The following is a 27,507-nucleotide window of genomic DNA, read 5'->3' on the forward strand; positions in this document are numbered from 1 at the left end:
TAGTGGAGTTGTGTTCCGTTTCCTCTCCTGCCCTCTCCTCTTAATGAAAATTTGATTTAAAGAAAAAAGAAAAAGAATGAATAACAGTTGGATAATTTTTTTTTCTCAATAAACTTAATTTTTTTATTATATTAATTGAAATTAATTTAAAAATAAAAATTTAGATGAAATACCAATTTTTAAGAATATATTCTCAGTATTTTTGTGTAAGGTTCATGGACCATGGTAATAAAGGATCAGTAGAAAGTTGGTATCATGGTGGTGTGGCAATGCAGGGAAGATGGAGTTCAACACTTCAATCGGGAGAGGTCAAATAATTATTATAAAATTCATATCATTATTTAGTTAAAAAAGAATTATTAATTATTAATTCAAAATTAATGTTAGTTTTTTACAAACACAATAACAAATGAAATGTCATGAAAACACAATGACTTTTTTACATGGTGTCTTCATTGTAAAAAATCTTATCCATGTTCGGTAGGCGGGGAAATGCTGATATTTCGCACATGTAAAGAGGACATAAGGGTTCGGAGAGGGGGGTGAGGAGGGTAGTGCTGATATTTCACACACGTAAAGAGGGACAAAGATTCGGGGAGGGGGGTGGGAGGGTAATTTTGATATTTCGCACATGTAAAGAGGAACACAAGGATCCTCTAGAATATTTTCCAAAATATGGAAGGGCAGAGGAAAATTATAAAAAAATTTGGAGGATTGGGGAGGTCCACCCTTGTCGCAATGGAAGTTGTAGTGATCATGCGACCATCAAGAGAAAGATGGTGGTTTGATATAAACATAACTTAACTTTACTTGTTATGTAATTTTTTAGTAAGATCTATTTTAAAATGATTTATAGATTTTTTTTTGTCTCTTTCACAAGTACATTTGATGGAATGTTGTTCTATTTGTTTCCATTAGTTGGTTATCAAAAGATGTTGAAATTTAAAACTAAGAATTGGTTTATCTTTATCAAATCATATAGTAACTAAAATTAAGGTTTATAACACTTACAAACCCTCATCGCACTATGGGATCTGTGGGATACTACAATCTTGTCACACACTCTCTGTTCTAATCCACACTTCCCTTTGTTCATCCACCTCCACCTGCTTCCTCTACTCCTCTCTCCCTCTCCGCCTCTCTATTCTGCTCCACACCCCTCCGCCTCTCTCCCGTGATCGGTTCCAGGAAAAGAAAAAAAAAAACTCTCCGGTTTCTCCTTCTCTCCGTCTCTCCGTCTCTCTCTCTCTCTTTGTCTCCCGCAACCTCTCCGCCTCTCAGTTTCGCTATCTCGACCTCCACCCCCACCTTGTTCTGCTCCTCACCTCCCTCCTATCCCGTGGCCGACCGGTTTTGAGAGGAAAAAATAATAATCTCTCAATCTCTCTTTCCCCCTGTCTTTCTATATTCTCTTTTTCCCATTCGGTAGCATCTTCTTTCCCGTCTCCGTTTCCTCCTCTTTTTCGTCTCCGCTTCAATAATCAGATCTAGGGTTTCCCCTTAGTTCTGTTTGCTTGTTTTGTTTTGGGTGCAGTACTTTGCTTTTTATTTCTTTCATTTAACAGTCTCCTTTGATTGCAGCGTTTATTTGGTGCACACGCGGAACAACTCCAATTTTGGGTACAAGTTCTACTGCGTCGAGCTTGACTAGTACGCCTATACGGCAAAGCCGGATGACAGGTCCAAACCTTCTCCGCACTTTCGTTGCTACCATCGCCACAACTGTAGGAGTTTTGTGTCCGCCTTTGTGGCGTTTTGTAGGTTCCCCTATGTGGGTGTATATATGTCCCCCTATGTGGGTGTTATATGTCTGTCCCCCTTTGTGGGTGCTGGTGGTTTTCTGGTGTCTTTGTTCTAAGGGTTTTGTGGACGTGATCCATATTGGGCTTGACCCAACCCTTACCCTGGCTGGCCCTGTCTATTACATGTACAACAGTTTGGTCATCTGCCGCTCCTTGGTTCATTTCGATCCTTGTGTACTCATGCAGTCGTGTCTGTACTTCTTTTAGTTATCTAAATGAAGTGTTGTTTACCAAAAAAAAAAAGCATCAAGATGCTGTGCAAAGCTTACAACAAGCGCTAGCTAACTTCACTCCTCCCTCCCCACAACATCTCTCTAGTATGACACCCATGTTCATTAGGTGGGGAGCCTCCGCCGCTTGATCAGATCAAACTCAATGTAGATGGATCCTCATTTTCTGATCCAAAACGTTCTAGGATTGGTGGCATAGCACGTGACTCTAATCATACGATAGTGTTTGCTTTTGGACAAGGAACGGGTTGTCAGGATTCTCCTACTACAGAAGCACTAGCCATTAGGTGAGACTCAGTCTTGCCCTATATTTCTAGATTCCCCATCTCCTAGTGGAATATGACAACCTAGGGCTAGTGCAAGCAATTACACATCCAACCTCCCATCATAGCTGGAAAATCTCCCATGTGTTCAATGATATTCTTAAGCTAGCGACAGTCTTCACAGATTGCTCATTCACACATGTACATTACGAAGCAAATTTTGCCGCCGATGAGTTAGCCAAATCCGCAACCCTTTCTCAAGACTGGTTCATGTACTGCCATACCCCCACCCCCGCTTTTAACATGGATCCTACTCTATGACTCTCTAAGATTTAAAATCCCTTAGTGATTTTTTCTTAATAAATAAAGCTCTCTTTTCTACCAAAAAAATAAAATAAAATTAAAACTTATTTAGAACTGAGTCTAAAATTGAAATGAAACTGAGTTGGTTCAGATTTAAATCTAATTCTAGAATCGACTCAGTTCTTAGATCGGATTTGAATTCAGTGTAAATGACTCATATCCATCACGATTAGGTAGAATGCATTAAAACTGACTCTACCATCTTATGGCTTATGCCAATAATTATATATTTTATATTTTAGATAGAAAATTTTAAATGTCTCTAACTGTCACACCAATAATAATTATTATTACACCGCCGTGCGGGTGAAGAGATTCTTTCTTTCGAGCTAAGATAAGTAAGATGGACGGTCACGATTGCCGATGTTTACCCAAGTTTTCACCTGAGAGCGCGCGCGAAACCGAAAAAATGTCGAAAGTTCAAATAAAAATCATGAAAAAATGCGGGGCAAACAGGACGCTTGGCCTTCCACCCCATAATACACGGATCGCCAGCGTGGCAGATTTTCTGATCGTTGGATTAACCATCTTACAAATGTTCGCGGATCGGGATCATTCGTCTCTTGTAAGTTGTTACACTATAAATAAACAACAACAATTAGGAAAGTTCTAAATCGAAATAGAAATCGAAATAGAAACTCAATCAAACTCTCTTGTTTGTTGCAATTGGAGAGAAACCATCTCAGTTTCTGCAGAAGTAGATCGAGAAAAATGGAAGCCGGAAAGACGAAGGGAGCCGGAGGAAGAAGAGGCGGCGAGAGGAAGAAATCAGTAACTAAGTCCGTCAAAGCAGGTCTGCAATTTCCGGTGGGTCGTGTTGCTCGTTTCTTGAAGAAAGGTCGTTACTCTCAGCGACTTGGAACTGGTGCTCCTATCTATCTCGCAGCTGTTCTTGAGTATCTCGCTGCTGAGGTAATATATAATCGATTTTGTTGTGTTTTTCTTGATTTGGCATTTTATCCTTTTAATCATTCTCTTGTTGTTATTTGATTTTATGTATATGATGGATCTTGTAGGTTTTGGAATTGGCTGGGAATGCAGCGAGAGATAACAAGAAATCAAGAATCATACCAAGGCATGTGCAGTTGGCCGTGAGGAATGATGATGAGTTGGGGAGATTGTTCGATGGTGTCACCATTGCCAGTGGTGGTGTTCTTCCCAATATTCACGCTGTATTGTTGCCTAAAAAGGTGGAGAAGGGCGATAATGTTCTTCAATCTAAATCTCCCAGCAAGACTGCTACTTGATGCTTTTCAGAATATTTATCACTAACATCATCGTAGTTCGTAGATATTAGGCTGTGTAATCCTTCAAAAAAATTGTCTTCCTCTTGTTAGAAGGAATGGAATTCTGAATAGATATTTTGCCCTTTTTGAGTTCTGAAAGATTGTCTTCCTCTTGTTAAAAAAGGAATGGAATTCTGAATGGATCTTTTGCCCTTCTTGAGTTCTGAAAGAGTTTTCTTAAATGATTCTGGAATTCCTTGATTCAACTGATCAACGAATTGATTGGGAGTTTGCATTTATCTTCGACCGGCGATGAACGATTAAATTGGATCTTGAATGCAACTTTCTATAATGAAGTAATCCTGATTACATAAAGTGGATCAATTGTTACCTGGGTGACTTGAGTTTCCCTGGGATGATGATCTAGCCTGAGACGAAGCACCATAAATTTCACCCTGATAAGAACGTATAATCGTCATCTGCATTTGCCGGAGACTATAAATAATCTTCTGAGCTTCTTCCATTGCAGTTCGAGCCCCTTTTAAGGCTGTTATGAGTTCTTCGTTGCAGAGGTAATATGAACCGATCTTGTCCAGTATGCGATCGTGTCTCTCTTGGTATCTCATCAACCTTTCCTCGGCTTGTTGCAGGGTCTCATTAATAATTCTCAGATGTTCCAGGGTTGCTTGTTGCTGTCTCCGTTTTTGTGATTTTGGCAAAAAGAAGATGATTGATGCAGAAAGCCCAACCAAAACGCTTAAAATGTGCGTGTGATTCATGGGGTGTCTGTATCTGGGTGCAGTGACCATGGAAATAGATAAATCCTTGAAGATTCCTTGCTTGGACTGGTGAACACCAATATGTTTAAGTTACTTGTTTCTTTCCAGAAGCTTGATTGTCTTTATCCTTTCCTTCCCTGGGAAGCATAATTTGATATGCTGTCTTTGCCAGTTTGTTATTCTGAATGTCGGTAATGAGTCCCAACTTCCAACCAAGATTTGTTCAATTGCAGCAAGGAACTCATCGAGACCCAATTGAATAACCTGCGATTTCCAATTTGCTCTGCAAACCAGAAGGGTGATTGGCGATCACTCTTTGTTATGAAATATTATGAATCCGTGAATGGTGCAGGGACAATGCATTGTTCAATTGTTACACGGCGTGCGAAACAGACGCTAAACATGCAAGAAGGAAGAAGTGTGAATCTTGAGGTCATAGGTTTGAGTTTTTCTGATGGTAGTATGTGTAATAGTTTTGTTTTTTTTTGGTAATAGTGTAATAGTTTCTTACATTTGAAAATAGGAGCATGACATAAAAATTAAATGACACGTGGGCCTGTGGAGTCATGTCGATGCAGATCAAATAGGGTGAGAGCACGGTGCAGTGTGTAGGCAATATATCGCCGACGACACGAAACCCCCTAGCGACAAGATTTATTCTTTTTATTGGCGATGACTTTTTTGACGACCTTCGCCAGAACCACCTCCACCCCCACCTCCGGCACCCAAGCCAGAGCCACCTCCACCCCCACCTTCGGCACCCAAGCTAGAAGGCCTAGAACCACCTCCACCCGAACCAGAACCCTGCCGCCCACCGGTCCTGAGAGGGGTATGTTGTGGACCATGTTATGAGGGATATGGAGGGGGACCATGCGAACTAGGTTATGGAAGACCGGCCTGGTACGATGTTTGTGCAAGACCACTTCCATCGTGCTATTGTGGCTGCGGAAGATCGCAGCAGCAATGTTCCGATCGGTGTGATTAGCAGCAGATTCTGAGGAGCAAGTGAGCAACACGAACCCATCTCCAGACTCTAGAGTAACCGTTGTGATTCGAGAAACGTTGATTGAGGATAAACATAGTCTTCACTCTTCAGAGAAGCAAGGATATGTCGATGGATCGATGCATAGCAGGGAATAACAGAGAGAGATGGTCCGATGGAGATTGAAAGTCGCCAAACATGTCAAACTATATCGTTGTGTCGGCGTGTTGCCAGGCACCGACACGGCGACACAGGTTGAAATGTCGGACTGTGGGTGAGAGTTGGGAGTCTCGATCCGAGGAACAATGTGCTCTTTTGATGACTTTAAGCCACAGAGAAAGGGTTGGTGTTCACACGTAAATATTAAATTAAAAAATATATTTGTGATTCCACCTACCCCTACTATATATAGACCTGTAAATGGATGGTCAAAATCTGCTTTCAAATTTGTATTTGGATTCATTAAGGGTGTTCGTATCCGAAAATTTTCTTACCGAAAAATTATCTGTATAAGTCCTTTATGCAACCGGATTCTCGGATATGATAATATTCGGATAAAGTAAAGTTTTTTTTTTTTTAATGAATGATAATCAGTAATCATAACTGGATAATGAAAAATTGAAAATTATCCAGTTATAGTAAAGTATTAAATACTTCTCTTTAAAAAAAAACTATTAATAAAAAATTAAAAATCAACAATCGAAATAAATAACAATCACCATCAAAGCGCATTCCCATTTACAGGTCTCACTCTACCAAAAAACAAAAAAAGCATTCCCTCACGAGGGCCGATCTGAATTGAGAAGTGGGATACGAAAGGGAAAAACAGAAAAATGAAAAACGAATAACGAATTGCGCATCCAGGGAATCGAACCCTGGTCAGTACCGTGGGAGGGTACTATGATACCACTACACCAGATGCGCTGTTGTTATTGAAGTGGAGGTCTAATAAAATATATTCCATATACGGATCCAACTTCATACACCCACCACCTGAGTTTAGTAAGTGGTATTTTTCACATTACTTACGTAATCATCTTGGTTGATATGAGTTCTATATTGACTTCAGATCAACCACATGGATATTTCATTTCAAACACTCGATGAGATTGTTTTTTTGGTGGTGATAAAATATATGATGAGTTGCAGAGTATTAATTAGTTGTTTGATTGATATCAATACTAGAACAATGTGTAGGAAATATGATTGGCACCAAAAAACGTATAGGTCGTGACGTTTTGAGCTTGATGGACAAGTAGTTGCTACCGGCCATAATTGGGTTCAGAAGGTTGGTGAGATCCCGAAACTCTATTAAGGACAATGTGATGAACTTTCACTTTTTCTAACCTAATATCCTTCTTTTACTTATCACCCTGTTCCCACTTTTGGCATACAACTGGTGGCCTATCAACTTAGCAACAACCATTAATCCCAAGGGATAGCTTGGTTGCCAAAGACAGCACGAGTTCAACTCTCCTTTGTGTCTCTGTCCCAGGAAAAAAAAAAAAAAAAAAAAGTAAAAACGGGGAATAAACCACATCAACCATCAGTCTAAATAATGAATTAGTTTTACCTCAAATTTTTGTTTTGTTTTTTGGGTAAAACGTCAAAATCTTTGTTACTCTCAATTTGTTGGAGGCATTCTTATCACCAAATGGGGGGGGGTAATGGAAATTAAACTAAAAGAAAAAGTGATTACAATAGAAAGGCTTAGAGCTAACTAATGGGGAAGATTACCACAGAAAGGAAAAAAAAGCTAACTAATGGGGAAGCGAAAAAAGAATCAAAAGAACAGTACAAAAAATTTGCTGTGATTTTAATGCTTCTTTTTGAGTTTTACTGCTAATCTTCCACGAACTGTTTTGAGATCAGTCTGGTGGCTGGAATTTTTTTTCCTTCCCTTTCTCGAACGCTTTCTATGTCCCTTTTTTTGCAGCCGCTGCTGGCGGATTTCAGGATCTGCCCAACCTTTCCCCCACTCCGAGAATGTGGAATTTGATTTTTCTTTCGGGGAAAGTATCATGTCTGCTTCAGGGAATATCCAAAAAGGTTCCTCTGTCCCTGAGTTAAGAAACCTGAATCCCATATCTGTTGGCTCAGGAAATTTTATACAAACCCTTATCTGCACCAGCAAAAGTAGTTTAAAGTATATCATGAAGTCTGCACAACCAATATATAGATGTCTACAAGCTTATGTAAGCATGTGCAAACTTGTATCTGAGGGAAAACAAAAAATTTACTGTAAAGCTCATGACCATGTGATGACAATTTTCCTGACCCTGTTAGGGGAGTTGAAAGGAAAAAAGAAAAAAGAAGAAGAGAATAATATTTATTTTTTTTGGGGTTGGGGGGGGGGGGGGGGGGGTTGTTCTTGGGGGAGGAACAGGCACAACAAAAACCTCATATTGGGAAAATTACCCACGAAAGAACCATGGAGCAAAAGAGCAGCCACCCTCTTTTCTGGTGGTGTTTAGATACATCAGTGTCATGCAGACTGGAGAAGCAATGTCCAATAAGAAGGGAGACATGAAAAGGACCAATTTACATGACTAAATTGTCGTAGTAGATCAAGGAAGATGATGAAACTGTACAGTTATGTCAAACACTCACTTCCATACACCGAATGCATGTTGCATGCTAATTATTATAATGGTCTCTTCCAATTCACAATGAACAGAACCGCTCCTCCTTTCTAAGGGTGCTGATCATTACAACAAAAACATGGCACTGGTTTTGGTAAAATATGACTCCACTGATTGTTATTAAAAAATAAAATAAGCATATACCTATAAGCAAGTATGTTTTAGATATATTTGGTTTTTCTGGAGTGGTTCCTTTAGTAGCCTCCTATTTAGTTCTCCTATTGGATAAATTAATTGGGGTTAAAACGAAAACTCATCTTCTCCAGTAAGGCAGTCTTATCTACCACATTAAGAAGAGTAACAAGATCATCAATTGATAGCCAGCAACTGTTTTCATACATCAAAGCCGCTTTCTGAATCTTTTCTTCCAAACTATCAACCTTCAGTTTCCAACGTTGATGAATATAATTTGCATATGAACAATAGTTCCTAACTTATTTATCCAAAAATAAAAAAAGTTCCTCAGAATGATAAGATAAGGGACATGTCAAATAACCTTTCTCTGCCTAAGAATCCATTATTGATCAAATCAGAGAAATTCAATGGCCAATGAATTCATCATCAGCACTCACTTGCAAAAGTTTAATGAATATCCAAATTCACACATGAACAACAATTCCTAATCTATTACTTTCAATCCTATATGTTCTTCCACATTTCTTCCACTTACTATAAAATTGGTGATGATGGTTGCAAGCATTAACTGGTGTATCTAAATCATAACATGAACATTAATCACATCTGAGGAAAGAAAATCCAGGGGGTTATACAATAAAAGATGCTTCTTCAAAGTAATCACGATATCAACCACAGAGAATGCTACAAACAACAATTATGCATCATGGTTTTAGACAAAAACATGGTTTTGAGTGCTCACCATGCCATCCGCTTCTTTTATGTATCCCTTGTCTTCTAATATGCGAGCAACCCCTCGCCACCATAGCTGATCGCTTGCAGAAAATTTAGGAAACTGTATTGAGCATCATACAGAAAATCATTCACAAACAAAGCAAGACACATGGAAGCAAGTCTAAACAAAAAATGTATAAATCTTTTTTGCTGGAGTAACTATAAAAATAAAAATGTCTGATGAAGCCTTACTTGAAGAAGGCTTAGTCTTCCAAGATCTCTAAGGCTGGACTAGTTCTCCAAGCCCAAATCTTGATCATGGGTATGGGGTATGGGATGGTTTCTAAATGGATTTCCTAATTGGGTTTGAAGTGTTGGACTTTGAATCCCCAGGATAGGATAATTGGGATGAAGTGCTCTCAAGGGTGATGGGGTGTTAGTTTGAGAGAGGGATTTAGAGTAATTGGGTATATGGATGGACAGGGCAAGTTCTTGAGAAAGGGAATGAGATGTTATTGGAATGGATTGAAACTTAGAGGGAATGTAGGTAATGATATAAGGACATGATCCCCCAAGTTTGGTTGGGTTTGGATGGCTAAATCGAAAGATCTAAGGGTCTTTTTCTTTTTTGGGTTGGGGGGTGGGGGGTGGGGGAGGGAGTATGGAAGTTGAAGAAAATATCTACATCTTAGAATTGGGCTGTTTAGAATGGGGTCAAACTGGGATTTAAGGTCACTAGGGTTGCAGGGGTGATGTACATAAAGTTCAGGACAGATCTAACAGTTAGATTGGCACAGATCTGATCTTGAATTTCAGTCTCTTGGAAAGTCCGAAATTCAAGACAATTCAGGAAAAAAATATATGAGAAGGCAGTGAACCAAGGGAAGGGGGTACAAACAGAAAGAGAGAATGGAGAGGGGGGGGGGATTCTACAGGATGCCAGTTGTACCCAATTGTACCCTTATGGGTGCTGCAATTCACCTGAAGGTGGAAGTCAAAGGCTGTCATATACAGTGAAGTCAAGAGTCTAAGCTTTTTCTTTAGGTTGAATAAATAGTGCATTAGAACCCAGAAGGGACAGCAAAAGGGAATACAGTTGGGGGGGGGGGGGGACCAAAACCCCAAGAGACAACAATGAGCCTGCTCCTTGGGATATATACAAGGTGTCTAGGGGAAAGCAGGAAAATTTTGGAGCAAACATCCTTGCAGATGGCTTTCCAACTCAGATTCAAGGATTTAGAGTGGGAAATCCATCTACCGAGATTACATTCCAACTAGATGTGGGAGATACAAGCACTAAAAACAAACTCCCCAATAGTGTCATGGAGGAGCCCTTTAATGAGGAGGTGATCCAGAAGTATTCAAGGTACCAGGAAGTGGGCGTCTGCTATGAGGCTAGATGGACGAGAGGGCTTCTTATACCTTGGATCTACAATGCCAATTGATGGAACCAGAATTTACCACATGAAGGGAAGCTTTGTATTCAAAATTCAAAATATGCTCTCCCCATTGGGTAGATTGGGTTTACTTCTACTAATTATGGGCTGGACTTCCTAATCTGATTTGAATTCCCAGCCTTATTCTAAGTGATTCTAATACTATGAGGTCTTTACAGTTGCACCTGTACAAGGACTGACTTAAAATAATAAATAACCACATGTTTCAGAAAAGAAAGACACACATGCCTTATATGCCCCTCAAGTGGACAGAATAACAATTTCACCACTGGTCCTAATAAAGAACCGAAAATAATAGAAAATAAGCTGGCTGCTGGGCAGCAACCCTAGGCTGTTCTCTTGGCCCTCCACTTGGCCTTGGACTTGGGAGGGCTCGGATACTGCATCAAAGTCCCATTCTAGCATTTTATCACATCTACTTAATTCATGAATTGGAACACAATCACAACCTTTCCGGAGAGTTGCAAACTACCTGTTCTCTTATTTGGCTGACCACCATCCTAATGTTTGGCTTCTCCATCAATCTCCTCCTCTGAATTTCACCATCTACTGCGTCATGATAAGGGCTAGGCCTATTTGTTTGCCTCTGAATTTGACAACATTTTCAGGGAAAAAATATAAAGGATTAATATTTGGTGTTATCCACAATATATACATCAACAGAAGAATATCTATGAAGTTCTGTCTGAGTATTTGCAAGTGTTTACATATGTATTGGAAGTTTTTAGGCACAAAAGCTTCTTGCCACCTGTCTTTTAGTGAGTGCATGATAAATTGTTTACTTGTGGTGTGCAATATCTAATGCCTTAACTGCAGCTGCTCACACATTAGAAATGCATTAAGACCTATTTTGTTTGCTGATGTTGGCACAATACTTGTATATATGAAGGTACTTGTACCTACTCATTCTTTTGGGCTAATCATTTGTGGGAAATTTGGATAACCAAAGCAACTTCCCAAGTGGGTGGTTTGGTGTGGGGGCATAGGGACAACAGTAATAGGGGGTTGTAAGATTATAAGTGCAAACAACAGGCCTAGACCTTCTCACAACTTAATGTGCTACACAAATTCAAAGAAATACTGGATGTATACATTGAAGCTGCCCTTCTTTAGCAGTTCAAAGTTTTTCTACATGAAACCTTAGTGAACATGTGTTAGGACTTAAGAAGAGGCCACATGGGAGACCGGGGGGGGGGGGTCGGGTTATCATTAAAAGGGGGGAAAGATGTGAGTAGGGGTTATCGGTTACTGTGTGTAAGGTCTGGCAGCCATTGGCGGAGGGAGGCATTGTGTGTGAATGCTGTAGGGGGTGACTGCCACTATCAAAACTAGCTTTATCCTTATTTTCTTGCTGTAATTCATATCCCAGTAATCTAATATTAGTTGAGATAGGCGAGTTCCTATCAACATGGTATGAGAGTAGGGGTGTCAAGTGCTTGATTCCTGGGAAGTGCAATGGAGGAGTTTCTCTGAAATTTTCCTCCTTTGTGTTGTACGGAGGAAATACCATGTGAGCTACATGTGCAAAGACTTGCCCTACATGTGTAGGGGAGTGTTGATGTATATATTGACACCGCCCATTCCTAATCGTTCAAGTTTTTAGGTGAGATAGTAAGAAACACAAATAATGAAATACTAACAAAATCATCCAACGAAGAAACCAAGACATATAGGGTTGAAAATCAAGTATAAACCTGATTTTCCGGAAAAGAATCTCCTTTTGAATATCCTGAACACCACTTCTTTGAAAAATGAGAAAAATCAAAATACCCTGCTCCCCTAGTAAGTAACAACAACACAACTCTTCGTCTCTACTGAACAATAATGGGGGACAAAATAGAGAAGAAAGAAGGATAAAGAAGATAGGGGGAAGAAGGGAAATCTTAGAAGAATTAGTTTTCTATTCCATCCTCAATAAACCGATTACAAGTGTTTAAATAAAAAAACAAACATACTTGATATGAAAACAACTATAATAGGACTCTTGGTAATTTAAAACTAACAAAAGACTGATCCTACTAGGACTCTTAAGAATTTAAAACTAACTAAAACTTATCCTAGATATCCTACCCAAATAAAAACTTTGATTACATGATTATCCCAATAACAAAATTCTAAATTATCTCTACAACTCCCACGAAAACAGTTCCTATTTTATATCCTTGCAAGCTGGAGTTTGGGCCCACCAAATTTGAATCTATTTCCATGCAAGTTGGACTGGGGCCCACCAAATATGAAAAATATCATCTAGGTTACTGTTCATACTACTGTAGCATGAACAGTAACTTCTGGTTGTGCTGCATCAAACAATAAACAAAACATTGATTAACTTATCTTTTGATAAGCTAGATGATCTTTGTTCAAATTTTATCCTGTACAGTGAATCTTCTAGCTAACAAGTCCCTCCCAGTTAAGGACCTTCTGGCAATCAATCATTGATGAAAAAGAAGAAATTTCTCCTCCAGCATGTAAGTTAGATGGCCTCCTTGGCCCTTATACAAACTAGATGGAGTCAAATTCTTTCCAGAGAAGGAAAATTGATGCAGTGCACTCGACTTGTTGGACACTTGGACCACTATAACAGAATTTGAAAACCCAACAGCCCAACCAGGGTTTTTGGTCTAACAATGGATGGTAATGTTTTAAGCTCTGTTTGGCATAGATAAGATTCTTATGATAATCATTAAATATGATATTGGTTATGCACTACAAATAATGATGTTTAGTTACCACTAGACTTACTATGTTACATGATGAAAAAATAGGTTTGATATGCTTCGTGAATAATATCTTATCCATAACATATAGAGGCTTTCTTCTAATTTTCATTAGTATTACACTTTTACTGCCATTGAGGGAACATCTTGCTATCGTTGATTAAATGATACCTGCATAAACGAACGTTAATAATCTATGGTGATAAATCATAAACAACTTTTGAGCAGTTTGAGGATATGATTATGTTTATTTATTTTAGAAAGACAAAGGAATCATAAATCACACCAAACAAATCTATATATGTTTATGTTTCAGATAAACATAAACTTTAACTATATCGAAAAGAGCCTCAGTCTTTATTTCTATTATATTGTCATTGTTTGTTTTGAATAGGTAGATAGATTTAGGAGATAGAATTTAGGATTTACATTCCAGTTGGGAGTCTTTGTTTGTTCTCTTTATATAGTTCTAATAATAGAAAAATTGAGATTTGGATTTGAAAGTTCTTTGGGTTTACTCACCATGAGTGACACAAACATGGATGCTAGATTCTTTTCCTTCCTCGTCTTTAACACCCACCATTACCACCCATTCTCTGACCTCTATGGCACTCCGTTTCTCCATTGAAGAGGATTAGTTTTTGGCAATTTCGTATATTTTTGTAGAATATATTTTTATGTTCTTCCTTAATCCCTCTGATACAACATTCTTACCTTTCTTCCAATTTCATGACAAACAGGGGAGGCTGGGAAAGTTTTCATTCTTTCCTGGTTTCTTTCACTTCATTTCCTTCTCTTTCTTCTATTTTCTCCTGATATTTGGAGTCTGGACAGCAGAGCACAGTCTAGAGATTGAAATCGTTTTGGTTAGGGTTTGAAAAGTACTGGTTTAATGTCTTTGACCAGTATCTTTTGGTTGACTTTCTAAATCTTTAGGTACTAAATATTGAGACAACCAATTTGTTTGGTGAGTGGCTCATTATGTAAGCTACCTGCAAGCCCACTTTCTATGTATGGATAATAAAATTTATGAAAGATCTCTTGAGTGAAAGAAAACTATAACTAATTTGGATCAAACCAAAATAAATTTAGAAGAGTAATGTTCCATGGACATTAATAGAAAACAAACATTAAACAACACTTACATACTGATTTGCCAGAATTTGCATAAAAGTAAGTGCCTCCACCTTCAAATTCTCCATTTGGGGAGGTCCAACAGCACATATATCACATCTGTACATTAAGAGACCACAAAATATAGGAAATATAGTTCAGTTTTTAACAGTTCTCAGGATGATGATCAAGAATTACAATCTTCATCCACAAAGGAAGCATCACATTGAACAAACAATCTTGCATCCTTGATTTTCTAGAAACTCTAAAATGAGAAACTGAAAGGATGGAAGTCTAACATACAAAAAGCACTTTGCATTAGCAAAATCCTCTCCAAAGTATTCCACAAGTGTCTTTGCTCGACAATATGCAGTGTTCATTCCATATCTGCAAATGATGAAAGTAGATAAGACAATGTATTATAATGCATGGCTGCCATAAAATAGAGAAATAAACTGAAGAGATTCAGTGCACACCTGAAGCAATCAGCTAACATTTTATATGCCTGTTTTGTCTGTTCGTCACTCCGTTGACTTGGCAAAAGTGTTGGAATTTTTGACAGGTTTGCATACAGAACTGCTCATGAAACACAACAAAATTAAAAATTCAGAGAAGGTGAGGGTTGGGGTAGGCTACTCTGTAACTTAACTTTGAAACATAAAAACTATTTACCCTTCTAAATGTGGCATGTTGGTAGTAACTGAAAACATAATCTCTCATCATATTTTAAGAAAAAAGCATTTGACTAGCCACTTTCAGAGTCTCACTTAGGTTTGGTCCAACCTTCCCCCTTTGCATGCTATCCCCTGACCGGCCAACCTGGCTTCCTTCCTCCACTGGCACTTTCTCTACCTGCTCCATCTAGAACCTTATCCGCAACCCAGCCAGTCGACCACATGGTTACTTTTCTTGCCATTCCATTGTATGGGGAACCTTTAACCCTTGTCTCCCGACGTGACATACATATCTATCAACCCTAATTACACCTCTGTTGGAATGGACCGGAAGACATTGGCCACTTCTTTGCCTGTCACTTCTCCAGATTTCTTTGGGGAAAGGCACCACCTCTGTTTAACCCTGCTCTAGATGCTCTTCTGGGTTCCCGCGGGACTCATATTGGGTTTTGAGCTCCTTCTCCAGATCGTCCATTTGTGATATAGTTGGCAAGTTGGTTTTTGCTTTAATCTCTCACTTATGGTGGGAGAAAATCTCAAGAGATGGATCTCCAACTTTAGATCTCTAGATATGATTTGGAGAGCCATCTAATTTGATGTCTCCTTTAGGATTCAGACTCTCCCCCACCCCCCAGTTTTGGATACCCTAAGGAACTGGTTAATTTTTGTTGCCTAGGGTCTTAGTTCCTTTTTTTGCCCCCTAGTTGCTTGTAATCTCCCACTTCCCCCCCCCCCCCTCCTTTTTCCTTTCTCCTGTAGATTCTCTCTCTCCACTTGGGGACTTGGAAATGAATTTCTTATTCATCCCAAAAAAAAAAAAAAAAAAAAAGAAAAAAAATAGAGCAGCAAACATTGTATTTGAGATAAAAATTCATCAGGCTTTCCACATGGCTGTTTGAGAGTCGGTTTCTCTCTCTGAGTGTATCACTTGTAAATGAGTAGCATTCAGTGACAATACTCAGCATGTAGAGAACCTTACATTGTGTGGTAAAATCGATGATGGTTTTGAGTTCTGGATTTGGGCCACAATGTATCATTAGGGTTGAGGTGACAGCGCACTTCTTGTGCCAAGTTGAGATATTGGACTCAATTCTTCTTAAGCTTATCACGTTCCTGTGTGGATGGATTTTATATACTATAACATAGTACAGTAGGCTATGCTTTACCGGTAGCCTACTTCTAATGGGGTTAGTACTTAGTAGCATCTTTTCCATTAGAAATAACACTTGTTGATAATTCAAGTAGGCTATCTGGAAGGATGCAATAGGGTTAATACCTATGAAAATTAAGTTCTACAATTTGTTTATGAATTCCTATCCTTCCTCCAATCTGAATTTGGAACTAGCCTAATCTAAAAATCAATCTCCGAGCTACAGCCATCAGAATTATAAGTTAGGAAGGAAAAGTATAAAGCATACAGGAACTTACCACAGTCTGCTAATTTACCATCCCTGCCAGCACGACCAGCTTCCTGGTAATATGCTTCCAAACTCTGTTAAGCAATAAAATCAGAAGGTGCTGCAAGATCTTAGAGATAGCAACTGAAACAAAGACAACATTTCATTGATTCTGTGATGCTGAACAGGGGGAGCAAAAACCCTTTACCCTCCTCCCCACCCCAAAAATTTAAAGAAAGAGTAGGATGCACAATTTTTTGAATAATATGTAAACAGTGGCAAGATGGATAAGTTGAAGTCTGTACAAGAAAAAAAATATGGACACATCAAATCTAAGAGATAAACCTGTGGCCAACCATAATGGATAATTCTTCGGACATTTGATTTGTCGATACCCATCCCAAAAGCAATTGTAGCAACAACAACCTGGTGTTCAAGAAAATAGAATGATCCTTAGTTCTAAAATTTAAAATAATAACCTTTACTCTCCTCCCAAAAAAAAAGAAGGAAAAAGAAACACCGCTCCCCCCAATCCCACAAGAGAAGCAGAGAGAGGTGTTTGGAATTCTCTTCATAGATCTGTTCAGGAGATTGAAATTCAAAAAGTGTGAATATGTGGCCGAGCCTCCAATTGACCAACCTAAGATAATAACAATCATTAAAAGGATATTTGTGCCAGAATGTTTGACTGAATTAGTAAACAACAAAGCTCTCATGATAATGTCTTATGGTATAAAAATGGGAAAAGACTAGGAACACACAGCCTAACTTGTTGGACAAGAGCCCCCCCCCCCAACACCAACACTCAGAATGGTGCTAAATATTAGCTTCTCAGAGCTCAATGCATGCCTGTAGGCCTTCAACAAGAGCTTGTTTTGAGAACTAGGAGCTCCTTTTGAGTCCTGTTATAGGCCTATAATTGGACATGTCATAGCCTACCACTGAACCCTGTTAAGTTATCTAGAATTAGCTAAATAGTTTGATCTTAGAGATCTACTTGATATCAACATAATTTGTTCAGTTTAATATCTTCCTAAAATTTGTTAACTAAAGAAGGATTTCATCTTCAAGAAATTTAGTTTCTGAATGTCTAAGTCCCTTGGTTCTAACAGTTAAACAAATTTGTTAATGTGAACTTGCAAGACTGATATGGTTGGACATTATAGTCAATTTAAATCCAAATATTTCAAACTGCACAAATTTTCCTTCTCCTAACAATTAGTTATTTCAAGTCACTATCTTGCTTCTAACTTAAACTTGGAGTGGGATTTTACTCATGCAGGTGAAGCACTTCTGTGTCTCCTCAGGAGAGTAAGATATAATAACAACCCCCAAACTTCCACTTTTATACATCATAATATTCCTGAGACAGTCCCCAATCCATCATTTCCCATATAGAAAACCTATACTCCCTGACCCATATTCCCAAAAGACTCTTCGATAACTCATCATCTTCTCTCTTTAATATTGACAATAACCTTAGAAATCACATTAACCCTCGTCCAGTGGCTTAAATTTATCCCAAATTCCCCACAAACCTACCCAAACCCCTAATACTGACGGAGAACACATACTATTCAAGAATGTTTAGTTTTGATGGGAATCTAACTTAGTATCAAATATAACTCATTATAATGACAATGGAGATGAAGCCCAAAAAAAAGAAAAAGAAAATCCATTTTCAGTATCGAATGTCCATGCCTGCAAAATATCTTGATGGAACTCCTGGTGGACCCGCCTTAAATGAGCTTTTGGCAACTGAAAGGAGAAAGTATGTGTCAATAACTTCATAGGGAAACAAATCAAATTGTATTTTAATCCTCATTTTCTAAATGGAAGTATTCGGTTCATTGGAGGGGAAGAATTCAAATTGGAGCTCGCCAGGAACAAAGAAAATATATTGTGGGGCATAATTCACATATCTTATAGGAAGGGCATCCCCAGTGGCATGAGGCTCCCTGACTAGAGGGCCCGGGGAGGGGGCAGATGTAAATAGTCTTACGACTCTTACCATCCTTTGCAAAGAGGCTATTTCCTTGATTCAAACCCATGACCATAACATTGCAATAGAGCAACTCGCATCAACCAAATCGTTTGATGCATTATCCAGAAACCATGCAGAATCAGAAAAGAATGTGGATGATTTGGAAGGATTTTGCACTTTCTTGCCTGACCATTATGCAACTTCCATTGTAAAGTTTCTAGTGGCCAACCATTTGCTTATTCTTGAAATATTGTACCCATGAGAAACTATAGGTTCAGGGGCTCCCATAATATGAGGCTGAGGCAGTGGGAAAAGATAAACCAGCAAATCCAAAACAATAAAAAACTTACTTATAGAAGCCTACAGTATAATGAAAGGACATGGTCAAGATAAAAACTTGCCTTGGCATTATAAGCAGCAGCTTTTATACCAACACTACATAGAAATTTTGCTAGTTTTAATGTCTCTTTTCTAGTTGGCACATATATGATAGTTGATCCTTGTTCTAAAGGTGCCTGTCGAAGTTGTAAGCCTTCTTCTTGTTTGGTTGGTGATCCAAATGTCTCAAATGATCCACAGACAACTCTTCTCTCACCAGGAGATATCCCAAAGAATTCACCACAAGAAACTGCAGAAATAGAGATCAATGAATTCAGTCCCTGAATAGCTATGAAAAATGAAAGAACTAGAGGGCTAAATTTATTTATTTAATTCTTTTTTGAGGAGGGGGGGGGGGGGGGGCTCTAGGCAGAAAGAGGAAATCTGGAGGAGGTCCAATGAGGTTCCCTACTTTGATTAACATGGTAAGATTTATGCCATATGAGTAAGTGATTGACAGGTAGCACAGGAGTTCTACCATCAGGACTGTAGCCCTACACAAAAGTCATTGGTTCGGAAATTTTAAACTCAGTGCAAAATGTCATGGTCCTCATCATAAAATTGCACTACTACATTCCACAGTGAAAATTTCTCAGTGGATAATTTTGGCCTTCATGAGGACAAATTTTGGGTGCAAAGTAAGAAATCAGCAATACTCCACATGAATATGAAAATTGACTTGTGACTGAACAGTAGGGAGTAACTGAAAGACAAGAAACCCTAGAAATAGCGCAAGAATAGTACCATCTAAATCATTTTCACCCTGAAACGTGTCTAGGTCATCTTCAAGATATTCCACTGACAGTTTGTTTTCCATTGAGGCAGCTGAACCATTTGCATTAACTAAACTTACTCCTGCACAATTCTCATCTAAGTAATCATCATAAAGATCCTCAGAATCATTCAAATACATTTCATCCACATCAGAATCGCTGGAATTATCAGAATTGTTCTCTGAACCACATGAGGCAGCATGACTTTCCTTTTCAACAACTGTTCCCTTCCTGGTGTAAGTCGCTATCAATCCACCGAAGTCCTTTACATAAGATGACGTGGATGTTCTACTATGGTTCACCTGCAAAGTATTAAAAAAGTGGAATGAAAAGACTGATAAAGCAGTGATATTGCAAGAAACTAAAAATTCCAGAAATTACTAGGCGTTGTTCTTAGCATAACATGTATCTATATGCACATGAGAAAAAAATAGTAATTTCTACAATGAGAACCAAAAAGAAGTTCCAAAATAGAACTCAGACAAGATCTAAAACTCACAGAAAACCGAAGATTCGGTCTGAAGAATGAAGTAAGCACAATCTTTGTTTCCTTTGACATGCAAAGTGACTTGACAATGTCTTCTCGAATTCGGATTGTAGCAGTAGCTGTCAATGCCATCAGTGGGATATCAAACTTCAAGAATTTCAATTTGCTCGCAGTGAAGTTTTCTCTTAACACAGACAATCGCCTACAAAAAGTGGGATATGGGGAAAAAGAAAGATAAGGACTTATAGGGGGAAAAACTGCCAGCTTAAAATGTAAGATAGTTGGGAGAAAAGATAATAAGCTAATGCCAATTAATCAACAAACAGTTTCTCTGCATGATAGAAGTTCCTTTTTTTTTTTTTTGGGAGATGAATAATGAATTTATTAACTGAAGGAGAGAAGGGGGGAGGGGAAGAGATTCCAAGAGCAACTAGGTCGCAGCCTTACAAAAGTTAGAAAGGCTCAAAGCTAAAAAGCGAACCACTTGGGAGAGGGAAAAAACATGAAAAGCCAAGAGACCAAAGGCCAAACAAACACAACTGGACCTAGACTAATTTTTTCTTCTATTCTTCTTCTTCTTCTTCCTTCTCGGAGACTTGAAGTCCATGATGAAGTAGTCTCCGTCAACATGGTGGCAGCCTTTACTCATGCGATTACTTCTCCTACAACCATTGAGCTCCGAAACAAGAATAGGAGTTTTGGACCTTTTGGTATTGATAGTACCCTTGGTATCCTGCCTACAATCAGTGTAACTAGTCTCAATTGAAGAAGCAAGAGGGGAGGCAGGGGATCCACCTCTTGCAGCCTCAAAAAGAGGGAGAGATGGCCAGAGGGTCAGCAGCAAGGCCCAATGAGGAGGAAGGGTTGATAGGGGACCGATGATAAGAGAAGTGACAGGCCAAGGATTTGAGGAAACTATTCCCAAAATAGGGAGGGGAGGGGGAGGTAGGGAAAAGAGCTCGGGCCACCATAGAAAGGGTGGGGGGTCTGGAAATCAGAGACTGATCTAGGCTCGACAGAAGGAATGTAGGAGTGAATGGGCCTGGTGGCTTCAAAAGGAGAGGGAAGAAGAGGGTTGGAATGGGAGTGAGACTTGAGAGAGAGTGGGCTATAGGAGTGGGAGTCAAAGGGAGGAGAAATGTAGCTTGGAATGGAGGTGGGTCCCCGAGAGAGTGGGTTACAGGAGTGGAAGCAGTAGTGGGGGGGGGGGGAAGGGGAGGAAGACCTTGGGTGGGCACCAAGTCACCCAATGAAGTGAAAAGAGAGGGAAGAAAATGAGAACAAAGGAAAAGGGAAGTAGGAGAACCAGTAGTAACAGTCCAAAAGGGAAAAAGGCAATGGATGAGAGGAGACCAAGGGGTCAATGAGTGGACCAAAGCGGCAACAGGGGAAGTCAAAGATGCAAGGTCTAGGCATAGTTGTCAAGGCGTCACCTAAGCGTCGCCTCGGCATCTGGGCTCCTTCGGAGCGCCTCAAATTGGCGTCGCCTTATTTTTAGGCAATAAGGCGTCCACTTTTTTTTTTCTTTTTTAAATCACGAGAAAGATGCCTAATCGAAGGCATATATTGAAATACTTATTAGATTTCGATTGTAAAGTATCTATTGTTTGAACCTATATGCATATGTATAATGACGCTACATGTGATCAAATGTTAAAATAAAAATAAGAACAAACAAAATCGAAAGAGAATAAGTTCTTAACTCAAGTCTCACACTCTCACTCTAATCCCTAATCTCTTTCTCTCTTCCTCTTTTCTTCTCTTCCATTCCCGCGACGACACTTCGGCAAGCAGTGGCCAACGACAAACAACTTCTTCTCTTCCTTTCTTCTAACGACTTTTTATTTAGGACCTATTATGTGTGGTTTGTAGTATGTTGGATGACTTGAGGTAGTCTGATATTTAGTTTTTTTATTATATAAGATATGAAAGATTTAGAGTGAATGAGATGTACACTAAAAATTTCACTTAAAATGCCTCAACCGCCTCAAAAGCGCCTCGGAGGGCACCTCGTCGACTCATTGCTTCAATTAGCCTAAACCGCCTTGCATCGCCTCGTCGCCGTGACAACTATGGGTCTAGGGAAACAACGATGAGAAGCAGAGGAGGCAACGAAGAAGGGGGAATCGAGTGTTGTAGGGATGAAGGGGTTGTCAAGCAAAAAAGGGTACCCAAGATGGGGACATCGCTTGCAATGATATGAAAGAGGACAGTTTGCTTCCAGCCTTCCACAAAGGCCCAAGGGGGGACTGTGGCAACGGAGGAGGAATCTTTGACAGTAGTAATGGTCTTCAGGGTCTGAGAGAGAAGTGATTCCATCCAAGGAGTGCTGACCAGCCTTGAGCTTCTGTAGAGGGAAATTGTCCAGTCTGGATCCTGTGATTTCTTAGCCTAGATCTGCATCTAAGCAAGGTCTCGGTGTTTAAGTCAATGAAAGTTTTGCTAGACACAACAACTTGAAACGGCTTCTCGGACAAAGGTGTTACAAGTGAGGCAATGGGGTGGTCTCAACTCATATTTTACTTCATGAGTGAAGGCAAAGCCGATTTTTTCCTCGACATAGATCAACAAAGGACAGGTGATCTTTGTAGAGACCTCAATGCAACTTGCGTAACGTTTAGAGGGTCTTTCGCTTGAGTTCTAGTGTTCGAGAAGAATGGAATGCCAAGGACTCACTAGGCTCAATCCCTCATCAAACCAATAATGGAGGGGGAGACCAGAGGAATGAGACCTAGAGAGGTAAGGAAGATAAATCCTCCCGGGTGAGTTGCAATTCATGATGCCATTGTTGGAGGAATAATGGTTTCTTCCCCACCATCCAAGCCCTTCTCCAAGAGCCCTTCTTTTGTCTGCTTCATCTGAAAACTTGAACAAGAGGAAGCCATGATTGTGTAGGAAGTTTTCTAGTACACCAGATGGTTTCCATTCTTTAGTCATAGATGATTTGACAATGTGGAATGGGCACTGAGAGCTAAGGAAGTGGTCTACAATGCAGCAACTCAAAAGAGAGACTTCCTCATCTAGAGCACCGGCCAGGCAAAGAACGATAGTCTGATTACTAACCAGCAAAAGGGGATTAGACAAAGGGGAAGGCCAGCACAAGGGTGTTAGGTGGGGGAGGCAAAGAGAGAGGACTAGGGTAGGGGTTGAGGAGGTTGAACATGGTTATTCGGAAGTATGATGGTTGTAGGGGTGGTTGTCAGAGAAATGGAAGTGGCCGGAAGGGTGGGGAAGAGGGTCAGCAACCTCTTTAAAATCCCACCTGTACGATTTTAGTCGTCGCCTAATTCCCAGTTTTTCCTCTACACAATAGAGGTTGAACCTACATCACGTTGCATTATATTTAAAGTCCGAAGGGAAATATTACCAAGTTATCAATGATTGAGATCCTAGGGAAGGCAGATTCAATGCTGGATTCCCTTCAATAGGTCCCATATAGAGTGTTTATATCTACTTAATGTGTTGTAGGGCTACAGCTGTAGAGGGTAGTGTGCGATATAAATAGTATCTTTTGGATTACAATGTGGACAAATAACCCAGTCATGTGGCATGAGCCACTACCAGTACTGAAATTAAAAGAACAAGAAGGTGGATTTATACCTGTAGGCAGGTCGAAAATCATGGCCCCACTTAGAGACACAATGTACTTCATCAATGGCAAATAATGCAATTCCACGATTCTCTGCGAGTCTCTGAAGTGGTCCTATAAGTCTGCTCAAAATAAGATAAAGAGTACTTATTTTTCTCAAAAGACTTGGATACAGCCCAACCCCAAACCACCACCCCCCGGCCAAAAAAAAACAAAAAAATAATAATAAGTAGAACTTTTCTACCTTGACAAGGTGAGGAGATGAGAGAAAGATGGGATGAATCTTACCTTAGTACTGTCTCTGGGCAAACATAAATTATTGAATACATGCCATTCATTGCCTTCTGTTCTACACTACTATCACTTTGTCCAGAACCGAGGAAGCAAGCAGAGATCCCATGTTCTGCTAGTTTTAAGCACTGGTCATGCATCAAGCTTATCAATGGTGAAATCACGACTACGACCTTCCCTGTCAAAATTGCAGGAATCTGAAAACAAAGTGATTTCCCTGCAGAAATGTGTTTACCAAATCAGCTATAGCCTGCCATTGTACATAATGCAAAAACCACAGGTTCAGAACTGGGTGCAAGCAAGCCAAACGAGAATACCTGATCCTGTTGCAGCAAGAACAAGACAATCTTGGTGGGCTAGCCAAGCCTCCAGGGCTTCCTTTTGGAAATTCTTCAAGCATGAAAAACCAAAATGTTTCATTAAGACATTATTAACTCTCTGCTCCCAATCGGATACAATCAAGGGATCTTCTGGCTTAAAAACTGGTAGTATAGTTAATTTTGGTGCAGGTCTCACATCATGATCCATGTATGGAAGAGGTTCTTTCTGCTCCTCCATAGATTTGAACATCTCAGAGCCAGAAACTGACACGCTGGATGCACCACGAGTCTTCCTCTTTTTGGGTCTACCTGATTTTTGGAGATGGTCGGTGATTCTAGACTGTCTCATCTGGCCCGTAGCATTCGAGTTTGACATAACACATTTACCTGAAGTGCGCCCATCACTGATGGAAACGTCAGAATCATTAGGTTGAATCCTAGAGTTTCCATTAGAACCATTCAGGATGAACTCAATGGCATTATTGAGAGATGGACCCACAGCTCCTATGGCTTCCATGATTAAGGAATATTCAAACCCCATTCCAACCAGCTCCGCAATTACTAGGTCAGCAGAGACATCATTCCCATCCATAGCATAGAATTGGGAGTTTAAAATGTGTACAGATATCTGAAGGTCATTAAACAAGGAAAGGAAACAAATTAGATGTAATTTTGTTGAGAAAGCCTTAGGCAATACCCCATTATCCAAAAAGAAAATTTTCACCAAAATGCTACAACAAAGAGGATAACAGAAACAACAGAATACTTTTTGAACATTAAGTTACTATCCAAATTTAAACGTTATAAACGTCTAACAGTTTATGTGCTCTAAACGGATTACTGATTTAGCAGGCTCAACCTAGCTTTCCATGATTCTTAATGCATTATAGTGAACTAAAATTGAGTTAACAAGAGCACATTACCTGACAGATTAGTCAAAGCAGAGAGATAAGATACACCATAAGGACAAAAGAAGGGGGACAAAATAACAATAGATATTCCAATGAATGGGGGCTACAAAATTCAAAATTTCAGAAACTTGTCAATCCATACCAAGAATTTCAAGGTAGTCTCTGCGAAAGAATCCTGAAAAGCGGCGGGAGATTAGAGGAATTGCTAATGGATCATAATCGCATAGCTTGAAGAGAAAGAAAAACATAGAACGGCGAATTCCCCGGTTTGAAGTGGTTCTACTGTATGCACAACAGATCAAACAGCATGTTGAAGAGGCCAACTCGTATTCGATTAACTGAATGACAATGTTTAATTGGAATGCGATGGGCAAAATCCGAGCTGCTAAAGTCACGATTCGAGATTCAGATGGAGAGGGAGAGGGAGAGGGAGCTAAGGGGAACCGAAACAACTGGTGTACTTTGCAAACCGCGCGAAACTTCAAAACCGAACCACTCAGGAAAGAGGAGTTCAACCAAATAGGGATTTACCCAAGCGTGGTGTAGTCTATTTGAAACTCAGCCGATTCCAGCCGGAACCGACACCAAAACCTGAAACTAATGGTTCCTAAAACCATTGCCTAACCCAGCGCTACGTTAGGCTGAATCAAGGTTTAAAGTATCGGTATCGAGTATTGTATCGATCATGTGATTTTAAGAGACGTATCGTCTCGTATCAAATATTATGTCGTTTTGACAAATGTATTGTAGTGCAATTCAATAGAGAGACATGTCAGACATGTATCGATCGGTTGTGTCAAATATATATACATATCAGCTAGTATCTTATGATATCGTGGACACTTTAAACCTTGGGCTGAATGTAATTGGACTAGGTCGTACTCAACCGTGATTGATCCTAGTTGGATTGGACAGAGTTAATTCTGATCCTTTACCCCAGTACTTCCATATTCCCAAAATCCCTCTCACAGCACCTGATATAACATGTAAATCTTCTACCCCTATTATTTCCATTACCCAAAGTTTTCCTTTTCCCCTCACTTTGCACCAGACATAGGTGGACAAGGGTGGTTTGTAATAGCGCATTTTAGAGAGGGAATCTTGGGGGCATGGGAGTATATGATTTGTTTCCCCTGATATAGACTATTTAAGCCCACCTATGGCTTGGGGGTACTAGGGCTAGAGGATCCGACTTGACCAAGTTAATTCTAATTACATATATATTTCTTTGGTTTGTAAATTATTATGTTTATATTTTTTTTATCCTTAGAATTCATTTTATTACAAACGACCCCTTATGTCGCACTTTTAATTTTAAATACTCTAAAATCAGTCTCTATTGTTTTGGCCGAGACTTGAATGTATAGCACCTGGTACCAAAGGTCAATGGAGGGAAAATGTGGTGACCGGCCAGAACTTAAAAAAAACACAAAAAAGGAGTAAGAGGTGCGCATCCAGGGAATCGAACCCTGGTCAGTACCGTGGGAGGGTACTATGATACCACTACACCAGATGCGCTCTGTTGACGGTCATACAGCCATAACAATTATAACTAATTCTTTTGTTTGATTCCCATCACATAGATCATCAAGGATTCTTTTCATTTCAAGTATTTGATCATTTGAGGAGTTTTAATTGTTTGATTGATATCAATACTAAAACAACATGTGTGTATGAAATATGATTGGTACTGATCTATATACACAACTCAACTCCTTTAATTCTAACGGTATTAAGAAACTGTCATTAGGTTGAATGTTTAATGTCTATTTTGCATTTTTATAATTACGAAGTCCAAAGATAATATTATCATCATTTAGAAAAAATCATATTAAATAATTTACACATATATATTTATTATTTTAGATTAAAAAAAAAACACCCTATTGATAATAAAAACTCCTTAAAATTATTAATGTTAAGTAAGACAATAAATAAATAAAAATCTAATGAAATTAAGAACTTCCTAAAATTGATAACATTAAACTAAAAAGTAAATAACAAAAAATAAAGACAACACCAAAAATTAGGAATTAATATTTTTCTTATTACTAAATTGAAAAGTACATATATAAAATTGAACATGAATTTCCTTTTCTTTTCTCTCTATGTTTATTTTGACTAGAAATAAAAGATTGTTTAACTAGGTTTATATTTTCCCTAAGGATAGTAATGAAATTTAATATAAAATATAAATAAGTAATATATAACTTTAGGGTTACTTTGGGGTTTTTAAATAAATAAAATATGCCATATCATCATCTAACTAACAAAGTTTTA

The 27,507-nt window shown here is 39.1% G+C and overlaps 2 protein-coding genes and 2 non-coding genes across 4 annotated transcripts; 1 reads left to right on the top strand and 3 right to left on the bottom strand.

Annotated features, from left to right (window-relative positions):
• The first annotated feature begins 3,284 nt into the window (after nucleotides 1-3,284).
• On the top strand, nucleotides 3,285-4,806 carry LOC149019749 (histone H2A.1-like). The gene is made up of 2 exons (XM_089151095.1): nucleotides 3,285-3,570; nucleotides 3,675-4,806. The coding sequence occupies exons 1-2, from the start codon at nucleotides 3,370-3,372 to the stop codon at nucleotides 3,903-3,905; spliced, it is 432 nt and encodes a 143-aa protein (XP_089007221.1). The 5' UTR covers nucleotides 3,285-3,369; the 3' UTR covers nucleotides 3,906-4,806.
• A 1,692-nt stretch (nucleotides 4,807-6,498) lies between these two features.
• TRNAG-CCC (transfer RNA glycine (anticodon CCC)) lies at nucleotides 6,499-6,569 on the bottom strand. The gene has a single exon. It is a non-coding gene; the product is annotated as a tRNA-Gly (tRNA).
• Nucleotides 6,570-7,161: 592 nt separating this feature from the next.
• On the bottom strand, nucleotides 7,162-25,687 carry LOC149019751 (ATP-dependent DNA helicase Q-like SIM). The gene is made up of 16 exons (XM_089153719.1): nucleotides 25,370-25,687; nucleotides 24,314-24,944; nucleotides 23,994-24,213; nucleotides 23,717-23,827; nucleotides 20,129-20,318; nucleotides 19,601-19,931; nucleotides 18,880-19,106; nucleotides 18,196-18,252; nucleotides 16,840-16,920; nucleotides 16,526-16,589; nucleotides 14,900-14,999; nucleotides 14,727-14,810; nucleotides 14,456-14,543; nucleotides 11,066-11,179; nucleotides 9,165-9,257; nucleotides 7,162-7,767 (listed from the first exon to the last, which is right to left on the bottom strand). The coding sequence occupies exons 2-16, from the start codon at nucleotides 24,906-24,908 to the stop codon at nucleotides 7,462-7,464; spliced, it is 2,661 nt and encodes an 886-aa protein (XP_089009845.1). The 5' UTR covers nucleotides 24,909-24,944; nucleotides 25,370-25,687; the 3' UTR covers nucleotides 7,162-7,461.
• A 987-nt stretch (nucleotides 25,688-26,674) lies between these two features.
• Nucleotides 26,675-26,745, bottom strand: TRNAG-CCC (transfer RNA glycine (anticodon CCC)). Its single transcript has one exon. It is a non-coding gene; the product is annotated as a tRNA-Gly (tRNA).
• Between the last annotated feature and the right edge of the window lie 762 nt (nucleotides 26,746-27,507).

This window comes from Hakea prostrata, chromosome 4, assembly GCF_041222555.1.
Source record: "Hakea prostrata isolate BN-2017 chromosome 4, UWA_Hpros_2, whole genome shotgun sequence".
Taxonomy (NCBI): Eukaryota; Viridiplantae; Streptophyta; class Magnoliopsida; order Proteales; family Proteaceae; genus Hakea; species Hakea prostrata.

What these genes read in the sequence shown, in the direction of transcription:
- LOC149019749 (XM_089151095.1), top strand. Translation starts at nt 3,370, where the DNA reads ATGGAAGCCGGAAAGACGAAGGGAGCCGGAGGAAGAAGAGGCGGCGAG. An exon ending in TTGAGTATCTCGCTGCTGAG is followed by an intron (nt 3,571 to 3,674) that starts GTAATATATAAT and finishes TGGATCTTGTAG; the next exon opens with GTTTTGGAATTGGCTGGGAA.
- LOC149019751 (XM_089153719.1), bottom strand. Translation starts at nt 24,908, where the DNA reads ATGGATGGGAATGATGTCTCTGCTGACCTAGTAATTGCGGAGCTGGTT. An exon ending in TGCCCAGAGACAGTACTAAG is followed by an intron (nt 23,828 to 23,993) that starts GTAAGATTCATC and finishes TATTTTGAGCAG; the next exon opens with ACTTATAGGACCACTTCAGA. An exon ending in GGGTGAAAATGATTTAGATG is followed by an intron (nt 19,107 to 19,600) that starts GTACTATTCTTG and finishes CTATTTCTGCAG; the next exon opens with TTTCTTGTGGTGAATTCTTT.